This window comes from Neovison vison, chromosome 12 (genome assembly GCF_020171115.1).
Source record: "Neovison vison isolate M4711 chromosome 12, ASM_NN_V1, whole genome shotgun sequence".
NCBI lineage: Eukaryota > Metazoa > Chordata > Mammalia > Carnivora > Mustelidae > Neogale > Neogale vison.
In genome coordinates this window covers 128,824,512-128,845,563 of record NC_058102.1, presented here as the reverse complement: position 1 = coordinate 128,845,563, position 21,052 = coordinate 128,824,512, and the positions used below count along the sequence as shown (strand labels likewise).

At 36.9% G+C, this 21,052-nt stretch overlaps 1 protein-coding gene across 8 annotated transcripts in view; it reads right to left on the bottom strand.

Moving 5' to 3' along the window:
* MLLT10 (MLLT10 histone lysine methyltransferase DOT1L cofactor) overlaps positions 1 to 21,052 on the bottom strand; it is a 242,504-nt gene that overhangs the window by 155,879 nt on the left and 65,573 nt on the right. For all 8 annotated transcript variants that reach the window (XM_044228868.1, XM_044228871.1, XM_044228872.1 and 5 more), the window contains one exon: positions 690 to 799. In XM_044228868.1, coding sequence (XP_044084803.1) covers positions 690 to 799 — 110 coding nt within the window. The remainder of the gene's footprint in view (positions 1 to 689; positions 800 to 21,052) is intronic.

The window sequence follows — 21,052 nt, the reverse complement described above, 5'->3', positions numbered from 1 at the left end:
AAAATATTTGAAACCTTAGAACTGATGATACCTTTTCCCCACAGAAATGATATTAAATGGTAACACTATATTTAAAGACACACTGGATAACACAAAAGTCATCTAACACACAAAGAATGAAGAAATAATATTTATGTACTAATCAATAAAAGATACAGGGTGAAAAAAAAGCAAAGAAAATTAAATTAAGTTTTTAAGAAAAAGCCAACAACAAAAATCCTATCTTAAGGATAGAAAATAACTTGGGAAAGGAAAAGGAGCAAGTAATATTCTCTAACAGGATTATTTTTAAGAAAGGATATTTTATATCATAATAAATGTTATACCAAATAATGATAAATTCAATTTTAATAGAATCTTTATGTTTGAAAGATTATAAAAACCAATAACTCCTAAAGGACAAATCTATGAGAACTTAAATGTCATTTAAATGTTAAAATTAAATGACATTTAATATCTAGGTTAGCAAAAGGTATATAGTTTTCTTTGTTCTCCTATGACTTTAGAATATATTTTAATAATTATAGTTTACCATTTAGTAATTATACTTTTTTCAAATGTGATGGGAAGCATGTGATTTAAAATTTTTAATGAAGGCCTATAATAAAACAAAATACAAAAAAACCCCTTATAGTTCCCAGCTTTAGAACAATTATATTCAAACATCAATAAAATAATATCTACTGTACCTTATTGTAACGATCATGTGGAACAGATTGTAAAACAATTGGTTCCATTGTAGAAACATTGGCAAACTGTACCTCTGGAATATACAGGGCACAAACCACATGAGCCCAACCTAAAAATAAATAAAAGTAACGTCATTTTCCAGTTTTCAATAAAACTTTTTGAAACACAAATAAAATCATTAACTTTCTAAAGAGATCCTTTAAATGCCTATGTTAAGTAAATGCACAACAAAACATGAGCAAATTCTCATTACTGACTGAATAGTCAAACCACTACTGATAAAGCACTCAATCATTTCTCCAGAATAATAACACAAATAAAACATTTTTAAAATTCAATCAAATGCTAACACTGATACTTCTTATAAGAGTACAATAAATAATTCAAATCAATATTATTTCTGAAAACCACTTTAAAAATAAGATAAAATAAGGGGCATATGGGTGGGTCGGTCAGTTGACCATCTGACTCTTGATTTGGGCTCAGGTCTATCATCTCAGGGTCATGGGATTGAACCCCACATCAGGTTCCACGCTGGGCATGTAGCCTACCTGGGATTCTCTCTCTCTACCCCTCTGCCCCTATTCCCCCTTTTCAAAACAAAAAAGGAAAATAAAAATAAAAATGTTGATATTTTCACCTTAAATATCAATAATAAAATTTTAGATTGTTAATGTTGATACTTTAAATACTAGTACTAACATTCATTATTTTACTATTTTGATTTTTTATTTAAAATATTTTAATAATTGATATTAAATATTAAAGCTTAATTTTTTAAATGTGTGAAGGTATCAAAAAGATGTGGTAATGAAGAATTATTGAGCCAAAACTGGAAAAGACAGAAGTCCAGGGAGGTGAGTACAGCTTTTGGCCACTTTTGCCACCCAAGAGTCATCTGCCTACTTCAGAGAAAACAAGTAAAAAAAGTGAAAGGAGGTTCTGACAAACTCAGAAGGCCAAAAGAACAGGGACCTACATAGGTCCATCAGACAACTGAGGGAAAAGGGGAACTAAGAAGCTCCAACCCCCTTCCACCTGAAACACTGAAGGACTACAAGCCATAATAATAAAAAGTACATGGACCCTCAAAGAGACTGCACTAAGGCTTTGATCATCTCAAACTCTGAAACTGGACTCATGTAAGACTAAATTACAAGTGCCCATGGGCACCAGAGAGAAGCAAATATACAGCCTCTCTGAAGGAAAACAATGTAATTTTGACTACAAATAACTACTATTGGTTCATTACCATTTTCAGCAGAATAAAAAGTACGAAACACATGAGAGATAAGACAACATAAATGAAAACCAGCAGAAACAAGAAAATCAAAACAGATCTGTATTTTGGAATTTCAGCCACAGACATTAAAATAAATATTCTTATTACATTCAAATGCATACAACACAAATAGAAAATTTCTTCCAAGAACTGAAAACTGTAATAGTAAACCAAAAATCCCAGACATAAAAATAAAAATTTGTGGGACGCCTGGGTGGCTCAGTTGGTTAAGCAGCTGCCTTCGGCTCAGGTCATGATCTCAGCGTCCTGGGATCGAGTCCCACATCGGGCTCCTTGCTCGGCAGGGAGCCTGCTTCTCCCTCTGCCTCTGCCTGCCTCTCTGTCTGCCTGTGCTCGCTCTCTCTCCCTCTCTCTCTGACAAATAAATAAATAAATAAAAATAAAAATAAAATAAAAATTTGTTAAAAATCAATGGGCGGAGGGCAGCTGGGTGGTTCAGTCAGTAAGGCATCTGACTTGATTTCAGCTCAGGTCATGACCTGAGGGTGGTAAGATGGAGCCCTCCCTGGAGCCTACTTAAGGTTCTCTCTTCCTCCCACATTCCCTCCCCACTTGTACACATGTGCACTCTCTCTCTCATTCCTTAAAAAAAAGGGGGGGGGGCACCTGGGTGGCTCAGTGGGTTAAGCCTCTGCCTTCAGCTGAGGTCACGGTATCAGGGTTCTGGGATTGAGCCCCACACTGGGCTCTTTGCTCAGCAGAGAGCGTGCTTCCCCCGTCTCTCTGCCTGCTGCTCTATCTGTCAAATAAATAAATAATATCTTTTAAAAAAAAGAAAAGAAAATGAATGGGTGGGATTAACAGCAATTTAGACATAGATGAAAACAGAGTTAGAGGGCAACAACAAAGTAGGTCAGAAGAAAAAATACAAAACATTAGCACTTTGGAGTTCCTTCAGGCCAAGGCACAAGGAAAGGAACTGAGGCCAAGCTCAGGGCACTCCCAAAGTTCAGAAGATTAGGTGAAACCAAGGCCGTGAAAAGCGGCAGGTCAAAGTACCAGAAATGAAAGTTCTTCACATAGAGAACAAACACTCACAGACAGAGATACACAAAGAACACCACTTGAATATTAAAGAAGAGTACATTTGAGTGAAGAAATTACCTGAAGCTGGAAAAAGAACCACCCAGAAGAATTAAAGGAAAAGTATCCGGCAGACAAAAAGAGCCAAAACATGGCTTGGTCCCCCTAGCCAAACTGGAAAAACTCAACTTAAAGGGCATTGGTTATGTGAATACTCAGAAAGATCTTGCCTCGGTAGCAGGAATAACTTACCCTTAGACCAAGCACTGCTCTAGACCCAACTAATAAATCGTAAGAGCAAGAAGCTGAAAGGATCTAACTATTTCCAAAAAACCTAACTGTATCTCAGAACAAACCAAAAAAAATCTAAAGGAAGGCAAAAATATCCAGATTTATGTCAGCAAAAATAGTGGAGTAGACAGCTCCAAAAGCACATTCCACCAAGGAAATATCAAAAAACCAAGCAGGACCCATCAGAACCAACTTTGTTATAACTCTGTTAAAGAGAGTAAAAAGGGGGGCGCCTGGGTGGCTCAGTTGGTTAAGCAGCTGCCTTCAGCTCAGGTCGTGATCCCAGCGTCCTGGGATAGAGTCCCACATCGGGCTCCTTGCTCAGCCGGGAGCCTGCTTCTCTCTGTCTCTTCCTGCCACTCTGTCTGCATGTGCTCACTCTCTCTCTCTGACAAATAGATAAAATCTTTAAATTAAAAAAAAAAAAAAAAAGAGAGAGAGAGAGTAAAAGGTTTGCAGCAACCAAACACTAGTAAGAAAAAGGCAACCTGGGGCACCTGAGTGGCTCATTTGTTACGTGTTTGCCTTCTGCTCAGGTCAAGATCCCGGGGTTATGGAACTAAGCCCTGCATCAGGTTCCCTCTCAGCCGGAAGCCTGCTTCTCTCCCTCTCCCACTCCCCTTGCTTGTGTTCCCTCTCTCACTGTCTATCAAGTAAATAAATAAAATCTTAAGAAAAAAGAAAAAGAAAGAAAGAAAAAGGCAATTTAAAAATGGTAGGAAAGCTTTGGAAATTTTTATTTTCCTTTAACCCATGCCTACCCCAGATTCAGCAGAAGTCTTAAAGAGAACCCATGGGGCACCTGGGTGGCTCAGAGGCAGAAGTCTCTGCCTTCTGCTCAGGTCATGATCCCAGGGTCCTGGAATCCAGCCCCGCAGTCAGGCTCTCTGCTAAGAGAGCCTGCTTCCCTTCCCCTCTCTCTGCCTGCCTCTCTAACTACTTGTGATCTCTGTCTGTCAAATAAATAAATAAAATCTTAATTTAAAAAAAAAGGGGGGGGGGGCGCCTGGGTGGCTCAGTGGGTTAAAGCCTCTGCCTTCAGCTCAGGTCATGATCCCAGAGTCCTGGGATCAAGCCCCGCATCGGGCTCTCTGCTAGGCAGGGAGCCTGCTTCCTCCTCTCTCTCTCTCTGCCTGCCTCTCTGCCTACTTGTAATCTCTGCCTGTCAAATAAATAAATAAAATCTTAAAAAAAAAAAAAAAAAAAAAGACAGAAATTGAGTTTCCAATGTGGAACCCTGGTTCTCCATTTCATAGGTTCAGAGAATTAAGTACAGACACAGAAGATATAAAAAAGATCCACAGTAAACAACTGCTGAAACAAAAATAGTAAGAATTCGTTGTAGGGTTTATAATAAAGATAAACATGACAATAACTACATAAAAGCCAAAAAGAAAGAAATGGAATTATATGATTTTGAGGATCTTATACTACAATGAGAAATAGTATAATAATATCACTTGATGGTAAACTATACTGAGAAAATGATGTAAACTTTAAGCCCTAAACTATGACTAACACAACATAACAACATTTATGGCTAATAATAGAACAAAATAGAAAAGACAGAATCATAAACATCTCAAAAGAAGGCCAAAAGTGGGGGGAAGAGAACAAAAAACAAATGGAGCAAATAAATCCTGGCTGGCTCAGTCAGTAGAGCATATGACTCTTGATCTTGGGGTTGTGAGTTCGAGCCCCAAATAGGGTATAGAGATTACTTTAAAAAATAAAATCTTGGGGCACCTGGGTGTCTCAGTGGTTAAAGCCTCTGCCTTCAGCTCAGGTCACAATCCCAGGGTCCTGGGATCAAGCCCTGCCAACAGGCTCCTTCCTCAGCAGGGAGCCTTCTTCTCCCTCTCTCTCTCTGCCTGCCTCTCTGCCTATTTGTGATCTCTGTCAAATAAATAAATAAAAATCTTAAAAAAAAATGAAATAGAATAAAATAAAATCTTAAAAAAAATAAAGAACAAGTATCAAGATGACAGATTTAAATCTAACCAATCAATCACGTTAAATGTAAATTAACTATCCCAATTAAAAGACACAAATTCCTGGAATGAAGATAAACAAATGGACAATAAGCACATGAAAAGATGCTAATGTCACTAGTCATTAAAGAAATGAAAATAAAAAATAAAATGAAATATCACTTCATATTCACCAGGATGGCTAAAACCAAAAAGACAAACATTATCAACTATTGATATTGATGGGATGTAGAAAAATACAACACCTAATGCAATGTAAGTAGAAATGTATAATGGCACCTCCACTTTGGGAAACAGACTGGCAATTTCTAAAAACGGGGTAACAGAGTTAACACATGACCCAGGAATTACACTCCCAAAATTAATCTGAAGAATGAAAACCTATTTCCACAAACAAAAATATTGGAAACAAATTCCACAGCAGTACTATTTGTTCACAGCAGTATTATTCAAAACAGCCAAGTGAAAACAACCCAAATATCCATCAACTGGAAAACATGGTATACCGATACACTGGAATATCATTTAGCACTTAAAACAAATGAATTACTTAGACATGTTGCAACATGGACAAATCTGGAAAATAGTACACTAAGTTAAAGAACCCTGTCACAAAAGAACACATATTCTATGATCTTAGTTATACAAATGTCCAGAATAGGGCAAATGGACATAGAATAGGTTAATAGTTGCCAAGGTAGAAATGTTTAGGGGAAATAGGAGTGAATGCTAATAATGGTAACAATATGTCGTTTTAGCTTCATGAAAATGTTCTAAAACTGACTGTGATGATGGCTGCACAAGCCTTTGAGTATTTTTGAAAACATTAAATTGTATACTTTAAATAGATAAACTGTATGATATATAAATAAAGCTGTTATATAAAAAATTAACAATAAAAAAACTCAATTTTTTTAAACAGGCAAAAGATTTCTGAACACAGACATCACCAACGAAAATAAAAGAATGGCAAATAACCACGTGAAGAAGAGCTCAAACTTACTATTCATTAACGAAATGAAAATTAAAAGCAGACAGATACCACTCCGCACCTATTAGAATGGCAAAAACTAGAAAGAGTGACCATACCAAGTGTTGAGGATGTAGAGCAACTGGAACTCTCATATGCTGCTGATGGGAATGCAAAATGTTATAACCACTTTAAAAACCATTTTGTCAGCTCCTTAAAGAATTAAACATGCACTTATCATTATAAACGAGCCATTTATTTCACACCTAAGTATTTATCCAAGACCAAAAAAGATAATGATTATAGAAAATATGTACTTAAATGTTAACAGTAGCTTAATTTGCAACACCTAAAAAATATAAACAGTAAACCGCTATATCCATACAAAGGAAAAACTGAACAAAAAAAGGAATAAACTACTAACGTGTGTAACAACAAAAAAAATCTCAAAATATTTACACTCATGGAAATTAGCAAGACAAAAATATTGTCTGTGTATACTATATATACATTTGAGTGTCTAAATACACATGCATACATACACATATATACTCCACTTAAATAAAACACTAGAAAAATACAAATTAATCTATAGTAATGGAAAGCAGATGAATGGTTACCTGGGACAAAGCTGGGGAGAGGAGGGCTGGTGTAGATACAGTACAAAAGAGTAAGAAAAAAGTTTTCAGAGTGATGGATATGTTCACTGCCTTAATCATGTTGATGATTTCATGGGTACATACATAAGTCAGAATTTAACAAGTTGTTCACTTTAAATACATACAGTATACTGAATGTCAATCACATCTGAATAAAGTTGTTTTAAGTATTTTTTTAAAGACCAAAAATCCTAAAAGGATCCCAATCCAAATTTCAATTTATATTAAATGTTAGTCAAAGTTGTTTTAAGTATGTTTTTTAAAGAACAAAAATCCTAAAAGGGATCTCAATCCAAATTTCAATTTATATTAAATGTTAGTCATTTATACACAACAGTCAAGGCAGAGACTGAGAGGGACAGAGTCCATTTAAAAAAAAAAGGCCATACTACCATTTCCTGCTTGTAAGAGACACACTTTTAATAAAGTGTGGTAAGTTTAAAGCAAATGGGTGGGGAAATTATATATGATGCTAACAGTAAGAATTTGAAGGCTGAAATGATCATTTTGATGTCATATAACACTATAAAACAAAAACTACACAGCTAAAAAGGGACATTTCCTACTGATAAAGGAATAATTCATCAGAAGATCCAACCATAAGAGTGCCTACACCTAATAATGACACCTTAAAATACATAAAGCAACACCTGACATTATTAAGAAACACACCATAACAGATATTTAACACACCATACCAGGAACTAACAGATGAATTAGATCCCTCCCAAATATCAGTAAAGACATAAAAGAGGTTGGAATGCCTGGGTGGCCCAATCAGTTAAGCGTCTGACTCTTGATTTTGGCTCACATCTTGATCTCAGAGCCGTGGAATCGAGCCCGGAGTTGGACTCTGTGCTCACTGGGGAGTCTGCATGAAATCCTCCCTTCCCCTTTGACCCTCACCCCTCCCTCTAAAATAAACAATCTAAACAAAACATATGGGGGCACCTGGGTGGCTCAGTCATTAAGCATCTGCCTTTGGTGTAGGTAATGATCCCAGGGTCCTGGGACAAAGGCCCACATCAGGCTCCCTGCTTGGCAGGAAGCCTGCTTTTCCCTTTCCCACTCCCCATAGTTGAGTTTCTGCTCTCGATGTCTCTCTCTCTCTCCATCAAGTAAATAAATAAAATCTTTAAAGTGGGGGGAGGGCACCTGGGTGGCCCAGTGGGTTAAAGCCTCTGCCCTTGGCTCAGGTCATGGTCTCAGGGTCCTGAGATGGAGCCCCGCATCGCATCGGGCTCTCTGTTCAGCAGGGAGGCTGCTTCCCCCACTCTCTCTCTGCCTGCCTCTCTGCCTACTTGTGATCTCTCTCTCTGTCAAATAAGTAAATAAAAAGATCTTTAAAAAAAAAAAAAGACCTATAAAAGAGCTCAAGAGTATCAGCTACCTTGATCTGACATTTTTTTTTAAAGATTTTATTTATTTATTTGTTGAGAGAAAGAGCACAAGGAGGGGGAGCCGAGCAGTGAGAACCAGGCTCCCACTGAGCATGGAGCCCAATGCAGGACTGAATCCCAGGATCCTGAGATCATGACCTGAGCTGAAGACTGTCACTTAACCAACTGAGCCACCCAGGAGCCCCGATCTCAAATTTATAGAATACTATCTATATTCAACAACAGAAAAGACGTTCTTTTTCTTTCTTTTTTTTTTTATTTAAGATTTTTTTTTTTTATGTATTTATTTGACAGAGAGAAATCACAAGAGGCAGGCAGAGAGAGAGAGGGAAGCAGGCTCCCTGCTGAGCAGAGAGCCCAATGTGGGACTCGATCCCATGACCCTGAGATCATGACCTGAGCCGAAGGCAGCGGCTTAACCCACTGAGCCACCCAGGCGCCCAAGACGTTCTTTTTCAAAGGCATATGGTACAGTCAACACAAACCGTATGCTAAGCCCTAAAATAAGTCTCAGTGAATTCTAATGGACTAAATCCTCTATAGAGTATAATCAGTGACCACAATGAAATTGAATTAGCAACCAATAATAGATACCTAGAAAAAAACAATAAATGCAAATAATATACTTCTAAATAATTTAAGAGTCAAAAACAAAATCACAAGGGAAACCGGAAAACATTTTGAGCTGAACGGCAGTAAGTATACAACATACCAAATTTTGTGACATGCTGCAAAAGCAGTGCTAGCAGGGCAATTTATACTTTATATTCTTGTATTATAAAAGAAGATCTAAATTCAAAGACCTAAGATACTACCATAACAAGTTAAAAAAGAAGAGCAAAATATACACAAAGTAAAAGAAAACAGTAAAGATAAGAGGAGAAATCTATAAAAGAGAAAACAGGGAGGCAACTTTAAAAATGAATGAAGCCAAATGTTGTTTTCTTAAAAGAGTAAGCAAAACTAACAAGTTCTATAAATACTGGTCAAGGAAAAAACAAAAAACTGAGAATACAAATCACCAGTATCAACAATAAAAATGAGGTTATCACTACCGACACTACTGATCCAACAAACATTAACAGGATGATAATACTACAAACAACATTATTCCGACAAATTCAACAAGTTACATGAAGTAGTCTACTTCCTGACACCAGAACAACATAGGAGCATCTCTACACCTACTTTTCAAAAATAAAATTTATCAAGCAAATTCCCAGAAAGTTTTCACTCTAACACCAGAAGGTTTCACTGATAAATTCTATCAAATATTCAAATAAAAAATAACACCTTTTACATAAATTTAATCGTTTTTTAAAAATCAGCCCTTACGCAGGAAGTATGACAAAACCATTACAATTTCTAAAGAAACAGAGAATTAAAGTACATGATACCAATAAGATGTCTGTCAGGAGTTGGAAAAATGAATTCAGTTCCCTAAGAGTTTCTCAGGGTTCATAAAGAAAGTAAAAGCATGTATTAATAGAGGGATTAGAACAGAATGATAAAAAAAAGTTATCTAAGAGAAACCTCTACACATCTATTAAAATGACCAAACTCCAGACCACTGACAACAAATGCTGGGAAGGATGTGAAGGAACAGGAACTCTCATTCACTGCTAATGGGAGTGCAAATATGTAGTCACTATGAAAACATTTTGGCGGTTTCTTTAAAAAACTAAACATACTCGGGCACCTGGGTGGCTCAGTGGGTTAAGCCGCTGCCTTCGGCTCAGGTCATGATCTCAGGGTCCTGGGATCGAGGCCCACATCAAGCTCTCTGCTCAGCAGGGAGCCTGCTTCCTCCTTTCTCTCTGCCTGCCTCTCTGCCTGCTTGTGATCTCTCTCTCTCTGTCAAATAAATAAATATAAAATTTAAAAAAAAAAAAAAACTAAACATACTCTTACCATATGATCAAGGGTATATTCCTTATTGTTTCTCTACCCAAAGGAAATAAAAACTTATATCCAGACAAAAACCTGCACATGGATGTTTATAGCAGCTTTATTCATGACTGCCAAAACTCAAAAGCAACCAAGATGTCCTCCTATAGGTGAATACATAAATAAAGTGTGGTACAGTACATCCAGAGAAACCAGAAATCAGCACAAACAATAAATGAGCTGTCAACCTATAAAAAGACACAGAAGAAACTTAAGTGAAAGAAATTAATCTGAAAGGCTACATACTGTATGATTACAGCTATATATAGGATATTCCAGAAAATGCAAGACTACGGGGAAAAAAAAAAAAAACCAGTGGTTGCCAGGGATTAGAAGAGAGGGAGGGATGAATAGGCAGAGCACAGAGGATTTTTTTAGGGCAGTGAAAATGATGCCCTAAACTGTTTGATAAAATAATTACAACACTGTGATTTTTTTTTTAAGATTTTATTTATTTATTTGACAGACAGAGATCACAAGTAGGCAGAGAGGCAGGCAGAGAGAGAGGAGGAAGCAGGCTTCCTGTTGAGCAGAGAGCCCGATGCGGGGCTCGATCCCAGGACCCTGGGATCATGACCTGAGCCGAAGGCAGAGACTTTAAGCCACTGAGCCACCCAGGCGCCCCAATACTCTGTGATATTATAAGTCACTATAAATTTGTCCAAACATACAAAATGTACAACACCAAGAGAGAACCCTAAAGCAAATAACAGACTTTAGATGATATAAGGTTCATCAATAATAAATGTTCCTATCTGGTAAAGATGTTGATAATGAAGAGACTATGCATGTGCAGGAACAAAGGGTATACAGAAAACTAACTTCTGCTCAATACTGCTGGGAACCTAAAACTGCTCTAAAAAATGAAGTGTATTATTTAAAAAGTAATCCAAAAGAAGGTAAGAATGAAGAGAAAAATAACATAAAAGTAAAAAGACTGGAGCCGGGGTGGCTCAGTCCATTAAGCGTCTGCCTTCAGCTCAGGTCATGATCTCAGGGTCCTGGAATTAAGCCCCATATCAGCTCCCTGCTCAGTGGGGAGTCTGCTTCTGCTGCCTCTGCCCCCAACTCAAGATCTCTCTCTCAAAAAAATAAATCTTTTTAAAAAAGTAAAAGGACAAATAGAAAACATTTAGTAAGATTTAAATCCAAATCCAAATATACACAGACATAGAGAAATGAAGACAGGCACATACCTATACACATACATTAAATGTAATACACAGACAAAAACATTGGACTGGTAAAGAGCAACTATTTACCAGCTAACAAGAGAATTCACAAAACGTAAAACTAAAAGAATATACACCATTTGAAAACAAAAGCTAGTAGAAACCTAACACCGTTATGTCAGTATCAGCTGAAACACACTTTGAGTGGTATTCTACAAGGATAAGAAATCGAATTCATGGGGCACCTAGGTGGCTCAGTGGGTTAAAGCCTCTGCCTTCGGCTCAGCTAATGATCCCAGAGTCCTGGGACTGAGCCCCACATCGGGCTCTCTGCTCAGCAAGGAGCCTGCTTCCCTTCTTTCTCTCTGCCTGCCTCTCTACCTACTTGTGATCTCCGTCAAATAAATAAATAAATTTTTCAAAAAAAGAAAAAAGAAAGAAATTGAATTTAGGGTTGCCAGGCGGAGAGGAGTATGGAGAGGTTGGTTGGGTTATGGACTTTGGGGAGGGTATATGTTACGGTGAGTTCTGTGAAGTGTGTAAGCCTGACGATTCACAGACCTGTACCTCTGGGGCAAATAATACATTATATGTTAATTAAAAAAAAAAAAGAAATCCAATTCATAAAGAAAAAATACAGTAATTCTAAATGTGCATGCACCTAATAACATCATCAAAATATATAAGGCAAAAACTGAGATTACATAATGACAATGTGAAATATTAACATATCTTCAGTAAATGACAAAATAAGCATTCAACATAACTACAAGGTTATAGATGATCATAACAGTGCAAATATCAAATAAAACCTTATGGATATATATAAAACACTGCAATAATCCAAGATTACACATTATAAACCACATATACAATTCCTTTAAAAACTGACCATATCAAGCCATAAACCAAGTTTCATTTAAAATCCCCTAAGACTGAAATCAAAGACCATGTATTCTGCCAAGATTAAATTCAAAACTGATAATAAAAAGAGAAATCCTCATGTATTTGGAAATTAAACAAACCTCTTAATTATGAAAGGGTCAAAATAGTACTTAAAAAAGAAGTTTAGGGAATCCTAGTGGCTCAGTGGGTTAAACCTCTGCCTTGAGCTCAGGTCATGATCTCAGGATCCTGGGATCAAGTCCTGCATCAGGATCTCTGCTCAGCAGGGAGCCTACTACCCCCAGACGCCCCCTCCTGCCTCTCTACCTACTTGTGATCTCTCTCTGGCAAATAAATAAATAAAATCTTTTTTAAAAGGAAGTTTAATTTTAATGGGAACTTTATCTAAGTTAGAGGGTAAGTTAAATTTCTCTCCAGAAACACACAATTTGAAAAGTATACACTGGAAAGCCTGAAAATTAATGACCTAAATCAAATTTCCATCTTAAAATTTTAGAAGACAGTCAAATACAACTCCCAAGAAAGCAGAAGGAAATAAAAATGTATTTGGAAATTCTTATCTTCTGGGGTGGTTTTTGTTTGGAGGGGGGCTGATAGTAGCTCTTCTAAATGGGTGTGCACTGATGTCACTGTGGTTTTAATTTGCATTTCTGTGTTGATTAGTGATGTTGAACATCTTTTCATGTGCCTGTTGGTCATCTGCATATCATCTTTGGAGCAATGTTTATCCATGCTCTTTGCCCATTTTTAAATCGGTTATTTGATATTTCTGTTGTTGAGTACTAAGAGTTCTTTATATATTATCTCCCATTCCATTGCCTTTTCAATCTACTGACTGGGTTCTGTGATGCACAAAAGTCTGTAAGCTTGTGTGGTCCCACTTGTCTATTTTTTCTTTTTCTATTTTTATCTTTTTTTCTTTTCTGGCCTATGTATTTGGTATCATACCCAAGAATTCATTTCCAAGCCCAAAGTCGTGAAGCTTTCTCCATATGTTTTCGTCTAGAAATTTCATAATTTTGAGTCTTATGTACCTAAATCTTTGATCTACAATGAGTTAGTATTTGTATATGGTGTTAAGATCAGCGTTCAAGTTCATTCTTTGGCATGTGGATATCCCTTTTTCCCAACACTATTTGTTGAAGAACCTGTCCTAACAACTAATTTTACATATTGATTTTGTGTTCTGCAACTCTGCTGAGTTTTTTAGTGCTAAGAGTTTTTCTGTGGAATCTTTAAGGTTTGCGACAAATATGACCATATCATCTGCAAACAAAGATAATTTCACCTCTTCCTTTTCAGACTAGGTGTTTTCAATGTCCTTTTCTTCCCTAAATACTCTAAGACTCCAATAACATGTTGAACAGCCATGAAGAAAGCAGGCATTCTTGCCATATTCCCTGTCTTAGAGGGAAAGTTTTGTCATTAACTACTGAGAATGATATTAGCTATGGGTTTTCATATATGGCCTCTGTATGTATGTTAAGGTAGTTTCCATCCATCCAAGTTTGATAGGTTCATTTATCATGAACGGGTGTTGCTGCATCAATGGAAATTAAATGATCATGTGGGTTTTGTCCTTCATTCTGATAATATGGTGTATTACACATTGATTGAGTTTCATATGCTGAACTATTACATTCCAGCAATAAATCAATCAAATACGACCCTTTTAAGATGCTGCTGAATTCAGTTTGCTAGCATTTTGTTAAGGACTTTTATATCCATATTTATCAGGGATACTGGTCTATAGTTTTCTGTTCTTATAAAGCCTTTGTCTGGTTTTTGTTCTCAGAATAAGCTTGACCTCATAAAATGAGCTTCAATGACCCCTCTTCAATTTTTTTGGAAGAGTTTCCAGAGAATCAGTTCTCTGGGGAAGCCATCTGGTTCTGGACTTTTCTTTACTGGGTTTTTTTTTTTTTTTTTAAAGATTTTATTTATTTTATTTGACAGATAGAGATCACAAGTAGGCAGAGAGGCAGGCAGAGAGAGAGGGAGGAGGAAGCAGGCTCCCCGCTGAGCAGAGAACCCGATGCGGGGCTCGATCCCAGGACCCCGGGACCATGACCTAAGCCAAAGGCAGAGGCTTTAACCCACTTGAGCCACCCAGGCGCCCCTACCGGGTTTTTAAATACTGACTCAATCTCCTTACTAGTTGTTGGGTCTGTTCAGATTTTTATTTCCTCATGACTCAATCCGGGTAGGCTGTGTGTTTCTAGGACTTTATCCATTCTTCTAGGTTATTCAACTGTTATCAAATTATTAAATTCTCTAATAATCCTTTTTATTTCTGTGGCATCAGCTGTAATGTGCCCCCTTTCCATTTCTAATTTTAATCATTTCTATACTTTTTTTTTCTTAGTTTTGCTAACAGTGTGGAATATAAAAAATAAATAAATAAAACATGAATAAAGGAAAAAAAAGCAGAATCATATCTATAAACATGGAGAACTAACGACTGCCAGAGGGAAAGAGAGTGGGGGAATGGGCAAAATGGGTAAAAGGGAGTAGGAGATGCAGGCTTCCAGTTATGGAAATATGGTCAGTTAGGTGACAGTAGCTAACACTCAACAATGAGTACAGCATAACTTACAGAGAAGCTGAATCACTATGTTGTACACACTGAAACTAATGTAACATTGTATGTCAACTATACTTAAATAATAAAATAAATGACACCCATGCCATTAAAAAAATCAGCTAACAGTCAATTTTGTTCCCTTTTTTTTCAAAAAGCCAACCCTTAATTTCACGGATTTTTTTTTCTATTGATTTTCTATGCATCTCCCTTCTTTTAATTCCTTCCTTCAGTTTGCTTTGTGCTTTTTTTAATCTAGTTTTCTGAGAAGTTAAATCAAGTTGTTGATTTAAGATCTTTAAGTCATAGCCAAGAGGAGGGCAAAGTTGTATAAGGTACAAAAAGGGAACAAATGTTGTAAGATTAATTATGGAGGGGAGCCTGGGTGGCACAGTAAGTTGGGCATCCAACTCTTCATTTTGGATTGGGTCATGATCTCAAGGTCATGAGACTGAGGCCCGTGTTAGGCTCACACTTAGCATGGACGCTGCTTCAGATTCTCTCTCCCTCACCCTGTGACCGCCACCCCCACACACTCTCTCTCAAATAAATAAATAAATATTTTTTAAAAAATTAATTATGGAAGGGTCGGCAGGGGTAGGTTCACTTAGTTCTGTAAACAATTTGGAGAGGTAAATCTGCCTTTAAATGGGCAGGGTAATGGGCAGGGTAACCAAATGGAATGAGAAAGTGGAGTTCAGATATCCATGTTGGTTTTTTTGCTTCTATAGTGTCTTTTTTAAATTGAAATATAGTTGACACATAATGTATGCATAGTTTTAGGTGTACAACATAGTGATTCCACAAGTCTATACCAAATGTCCATGTTAAGTTCATGTACCTATCACACAAGCAGATGATGTGGCAAGAAACTAGATATTTATGAATCCAGAGTTCAAGAGAAAAGAAAAGATTAGATATTTTGGGTGCTATCAATGTATACACCACAGATGTTATTAAGCCATAATACTCAGTAAGTTCATTCCAGAAGTAAGTGCAGAAGGCCTATACCCTGAAGCACTCTAATATTTAGAGGTCAATGTCTGCAAGAGCAGAATGTGGAAAAATACAAGGAGCAATCAATAAGGTCGAAGAAAAGAAGAGTGCTACCCAGCAAGAAAATGAAGTATTCAAGAAAGAATGATCAAAATTGTCAAATGTTGCTAAAGATGAACTAACATGGGACTTGAAAACTGATTCACCCACATGGAGATCACTGATTACTTTACCAAGAACAGGGCTTGGTTGGGGCACCTGGGTGGCTCAGTCGTTAAACATCTGCCTTCGGCTCAGGTCATGATCTCAGGGTCTTGGGATTGAGACCCACATGGGTCTCCCCACTCAGTGAGAAGCCTGCTTCTCCTTCTCCCACTCCCCCTGTTGTGTTTCCTCTCTCGCTCTCTGTCAAATAAATAAAATCTTAAAAAAAAAAAAAAGAATACAACTATTTTTATGTTTTTCTTTTCATTTTACTCTAATATAGAACTTACTATGCAACAGGCCTTACTCTACACGCTTCACATACCTTATTAAACTCTCATAACCCAGCAGAGTATACAATATTAAACAAATTCACATACTTGGAGAAAACTGTAATAAAGAAATGACAATTCTAAAATTTGTATGTAAGAATGATGTTCCAAGACTACTCAAGTTCTACCTGAAGAATAACAAAGGGGCTCTTACCCTCCCCGACTTGAGAGTTCTTACTCTCCTTGACTATGAAGTTGATTTTCAACACAACAGCCACAGTGACCATGTTAAAAAAAAAAACACCTGTTTTAATCAAGTCATCCCTCAGCTCAAATCACCCCCAATGGTTTAGGAACTTATCCTATGTAACACCAAGTTATTACAGTGACTTTGCAAACCCTACAAGACCTATGTCCACCCCATCCTCCAATTCATTAATCTCAGGTCTCTTTTCAAATGTCTTTTTTTTTAAGATTTTATTTTTATTTATTTATTTGACAAAGAGAGATCACAAGTAGACAGAGAAGCAAGCAGAGAGAGAGAGAGAAAGAGAGGAGGAAGCAGGCTCCCTGCCAAGCAGACAGCCTGATGCGGGACTCGATCCCAGGACCCCGAGATCATGACCTGAGCCAAAGGCAGACGCTTAACCCACTGAGCCAACCAGGTGCCCCCAAATGTCATTTCTTCAGTGGAGTCTTCCCCAATCACTTTACTTAAATTTTCAAACGCACATTTCAGATTTCGCTCTGCATCCTCTTCTTTACTTCTCTCCATAATACATGGTAAACTGTATTTTATTTAAACTGTACAATTTATTTACTTATTTCATTTATTATCCAACTTGCCCCTTCCAAAACGTAAGTAAACCCTATTGGTCTGTTTTGTTCATGGCTACCTAGAACACTGCACATAGGAGGCAAAACAATAAATATTTGTTTAAAGAATGTCAATTTTCCATAAGCAAATCTACAAATTTAAGAAAAGTATCATCCAAATGCCAAAGGGATTTTTAAAAATTAAACAGCCTGATAATATCATCAGTGATGTCTTGTGGATTTTTTGTATTCCCAGATATGACAACATGAGCAGCAGACTTAACCTCTATGGTACTTTTTGCCAAATCCATCAACCCAAGCTAATTATGAGAAAATACCAGGCGAACCCAGATTGGGGGGCACTGAACATGTACCCAACCAGTATTCCTCAAGAGTGCTAAGGCAATAAAAAACAAGACTGAGAAATTCTTACAAACAGAAGAGGCATAGAAACATGGCAATTAAATGCAAAAGAACATTAAGGGGGGAAAATGGTTTAAAAAAAAATCTGGTAGGAAAAACTCCAGCAATTCATACACAGCAATCCAAAAATGTACCCTGAGGAATTTACCAAGAGAAAACTGAGGTAAGAATATGAAGGAATACTTCACATAAAGGAAATACAAATTATCTTTTAAGCATACGAAAAGTTGATAAACTCTCACAATAACAAATACAAGTTAAAGCAACACTGACATAATTTTTATCTACCACACTGGCAAATATAAAAATATCCTTGATATGGGGTGCCTGGGTGGCTCAGTTGGTTAAGCAGCTGCCTTCAGCTCAGGTCCTGATCCCAGCGTCCTGGGATCAAGTCCCACATCAGGCTCCTTGCTCAGCGGGGAGCCTGCTTCTCTCTCTGTCTCTTCCTGCCACTCCGTCTGCATGTGCTCGCTCTCTCTCTGACAAATAAATAAATAAAATCTTTAAAATATATATATATCCTTGATAAAGATGGATGGAAAGGGTTAAAAACTGGACTCAGAATCCTTCCTTCCGGCTCTGGAGGAAAATACAGTAGTTTAACTTCTTGCAACACCAACTCTGAAGATAGATGACAGTACTGTAGGATGTGACAAGTTATTAGGACATATCTGAGCGTGCTCTTTGTTTTAGCCTATTGTACTTGGTTGTCAGGAGTCTACACTGTATGACTTACATAATTTATGGTCCGCAGCTACATTAAAACAGAATAGCCAGCCACTTAAAAATACAGAGGCTACATGACTAGTTGGCATTTTTAAGCTGAGGATAACCAAATCTGGTGGCTTCCCCATGCTAATATGACCTGCATTCCCATTAGCTTCTTGTCAATTTTATAACCAAAACAATGAAGACATTAAGACTTGCATCAGAGTTTGGAGGTCTCTGTATTACTGAAATTGTGTACAGTTTCCCTTCATTAAGTATATTTGGTGTTGGGTAAGCCAATTATGACTTACGAGTCTGATGAATGATACAAAATTAAAAACCACTTAGATGGCTGTGTAAGTGCTGAGGTAAGTATGATAAGAACAGGTTCTTCTTATTTACTGTGAACAGAGTGTAAATTACTACAATCTCAACAGAGGAGGATTTGGCAAAACCCACTGAAATTACAGATGTTCACAGTCTCTGACCCAGCAATTCCACTAGCAGGAATTTTTGCTATTGCCCAGTATCGATGATTACATTGTACACAGTTATGCAGTCTCTGCAGTACTTTGTTTAAAAGAAAGAAAGTAAAAAAGAAAGAAAAAGAAAGAAGAGAAAAATGGGGTGGGTGCCTGGGTGGCTCAGCCGGTTAAGTGTCCAAACTCTTGATTTTGGCTCAGGTTGTAACATCAAGCCCAGCGCTGGGCTTACCGCTGGGCTTCCCACTGGGCTCCCTCTGCCCCTCACCCACATGTGCACTCTCTCTCTTTAAAAAAGAAAAAAAAGGAGACTGAAGAGAGAAGTCAACTTGAGAAGAAGTGTTGGTGAAAATGAAAAGGAACTGGATCTTTCATACGTTGCTTGTGGGAATGTAAAAATGGTACAGCCACTATGAAAAAGTTTGGTGGTTACTCAAAAAGTTAAACACAGAATCATTATTTGACCCATCAATGCCACTCCTAGTATATCCCCACAAAGCTGAAAAGAGATAAAACACATACTTGTACAACCATGTTTATAGAGGGCACTACTCACAACATTCGAAAGGTAGAAAACACAAATGTCCAAAAACTGGAAGGATGAACATGAGCAATCTCAATCTCTCTCTCTCTCTCTCTCTCTCTCTCACACACACACACAAACACACACACACACACACACACACACACAGAGGAGTTATTATTCAGCCACAAAGAGCACTGAAGTACTAATACAGGCTGCAATACTGATGCACCTGAAAAATATTATGCCAAGAAAGAAACAAGACTCAAAAGGTCATACACTGTCTTATTATAGTTATGTAAAATATACAGAAAAAGAAAATCCATAAAGACAAAAAGCAGACTGCTGCTTGCCAAGGGCTGGGGGAGAAAGACTAGAAGGCAGAATGTACAGAATCTGTTTATGAAACCATACTTTAAGTTACATAATAAAAATGTTTTGGAAATTAACAGATGTGGTAACTGTATAACATGTGAAAAGTAGAAAATGTCACTGAACTGTGTATCTTAAATTCGTTAAAATGTTATACTATACGAATTTTACCTCAATTTTAAGAAAAAAGAGTAAAATATCCTGTCCTTCCTTCACAAACTGCACTTTACAGTAATGGAACAGTTGATAAGGAATTGGTTCTCTTTATAGAAATAATCCTGCTCATACCTAATGACAGAATACCACAATTTACTCAACCACTAAATAATGGTCCAGATACCCGTCAAGAGCTGTCAATATCACAAAAAAAAAAAAAAGCAAATATATGCCTCATGAAGAAAGTATACAACACTATGAGGTATTTGTATAACTGCCCCCATGATAAACTGAGTATGATCAAGCTTCTGAATACATCTAACTACTAATGTACAGAAAATATGGAGCAAAGTAACATGTTCGCACACATAAACACACACACCCCAATTGAGAGGCAATCAATGAATTGTACTGTGGGAAACAATACAGGGCAAATGTCCTAGATTTTTCCATAAGTAAAGTGACAATGGAATGGGGGGGAGTGGTACAAAGAGACCTAAGAAACGTATAAACAATTACAATGTATGCACCTTATGGATCCAGCTTATGGACCTTATTTGGATACTGATTCATTCAAATATAAAAAGAAAACATTTAGGGAGACAATCAGGGAAATCTGAACAAGGACTGAAGAGTTGATGGCTTTAAGAAATCCTTGTCAATTTTTTGTGTGTGTGATAATATATTGTGCATTTTTAAAAACATCCATGTGCTAGTGATACTCACAAAATTCAAAATAATCAGAATGGCATAGGGAAGGGTTCAGATGTAATAAGATTAGCCACGACTGATCACTGCTAAAGCCAGGTACCTGGGGATTCTCTCTACTTTTATGTATGCTCAAAGTTTCCCATAATAAAATAGGTATATTTTCTAAAATATACCTGTAAAATTTTACCTTAATGTACTTAATACTTATATTTAATACCTAATACTAATGTTAATATTATAAAATAATAAAATAGTAATTAATATTAATACTGTTGATATTAATATTAATAACTAATACTTAATATCTCTGATGTCCATTCCCTCATTGTTACCCTCCTATTACTGCTATCCTCAACCTTTCCTTCATCACCAATCTGTCTCTTAAACTTACTGCAATTAAGCAGTTTCATCTTGTAGGGTTTAGATTCTAAAGCAAAAAATAAGCATAACCAA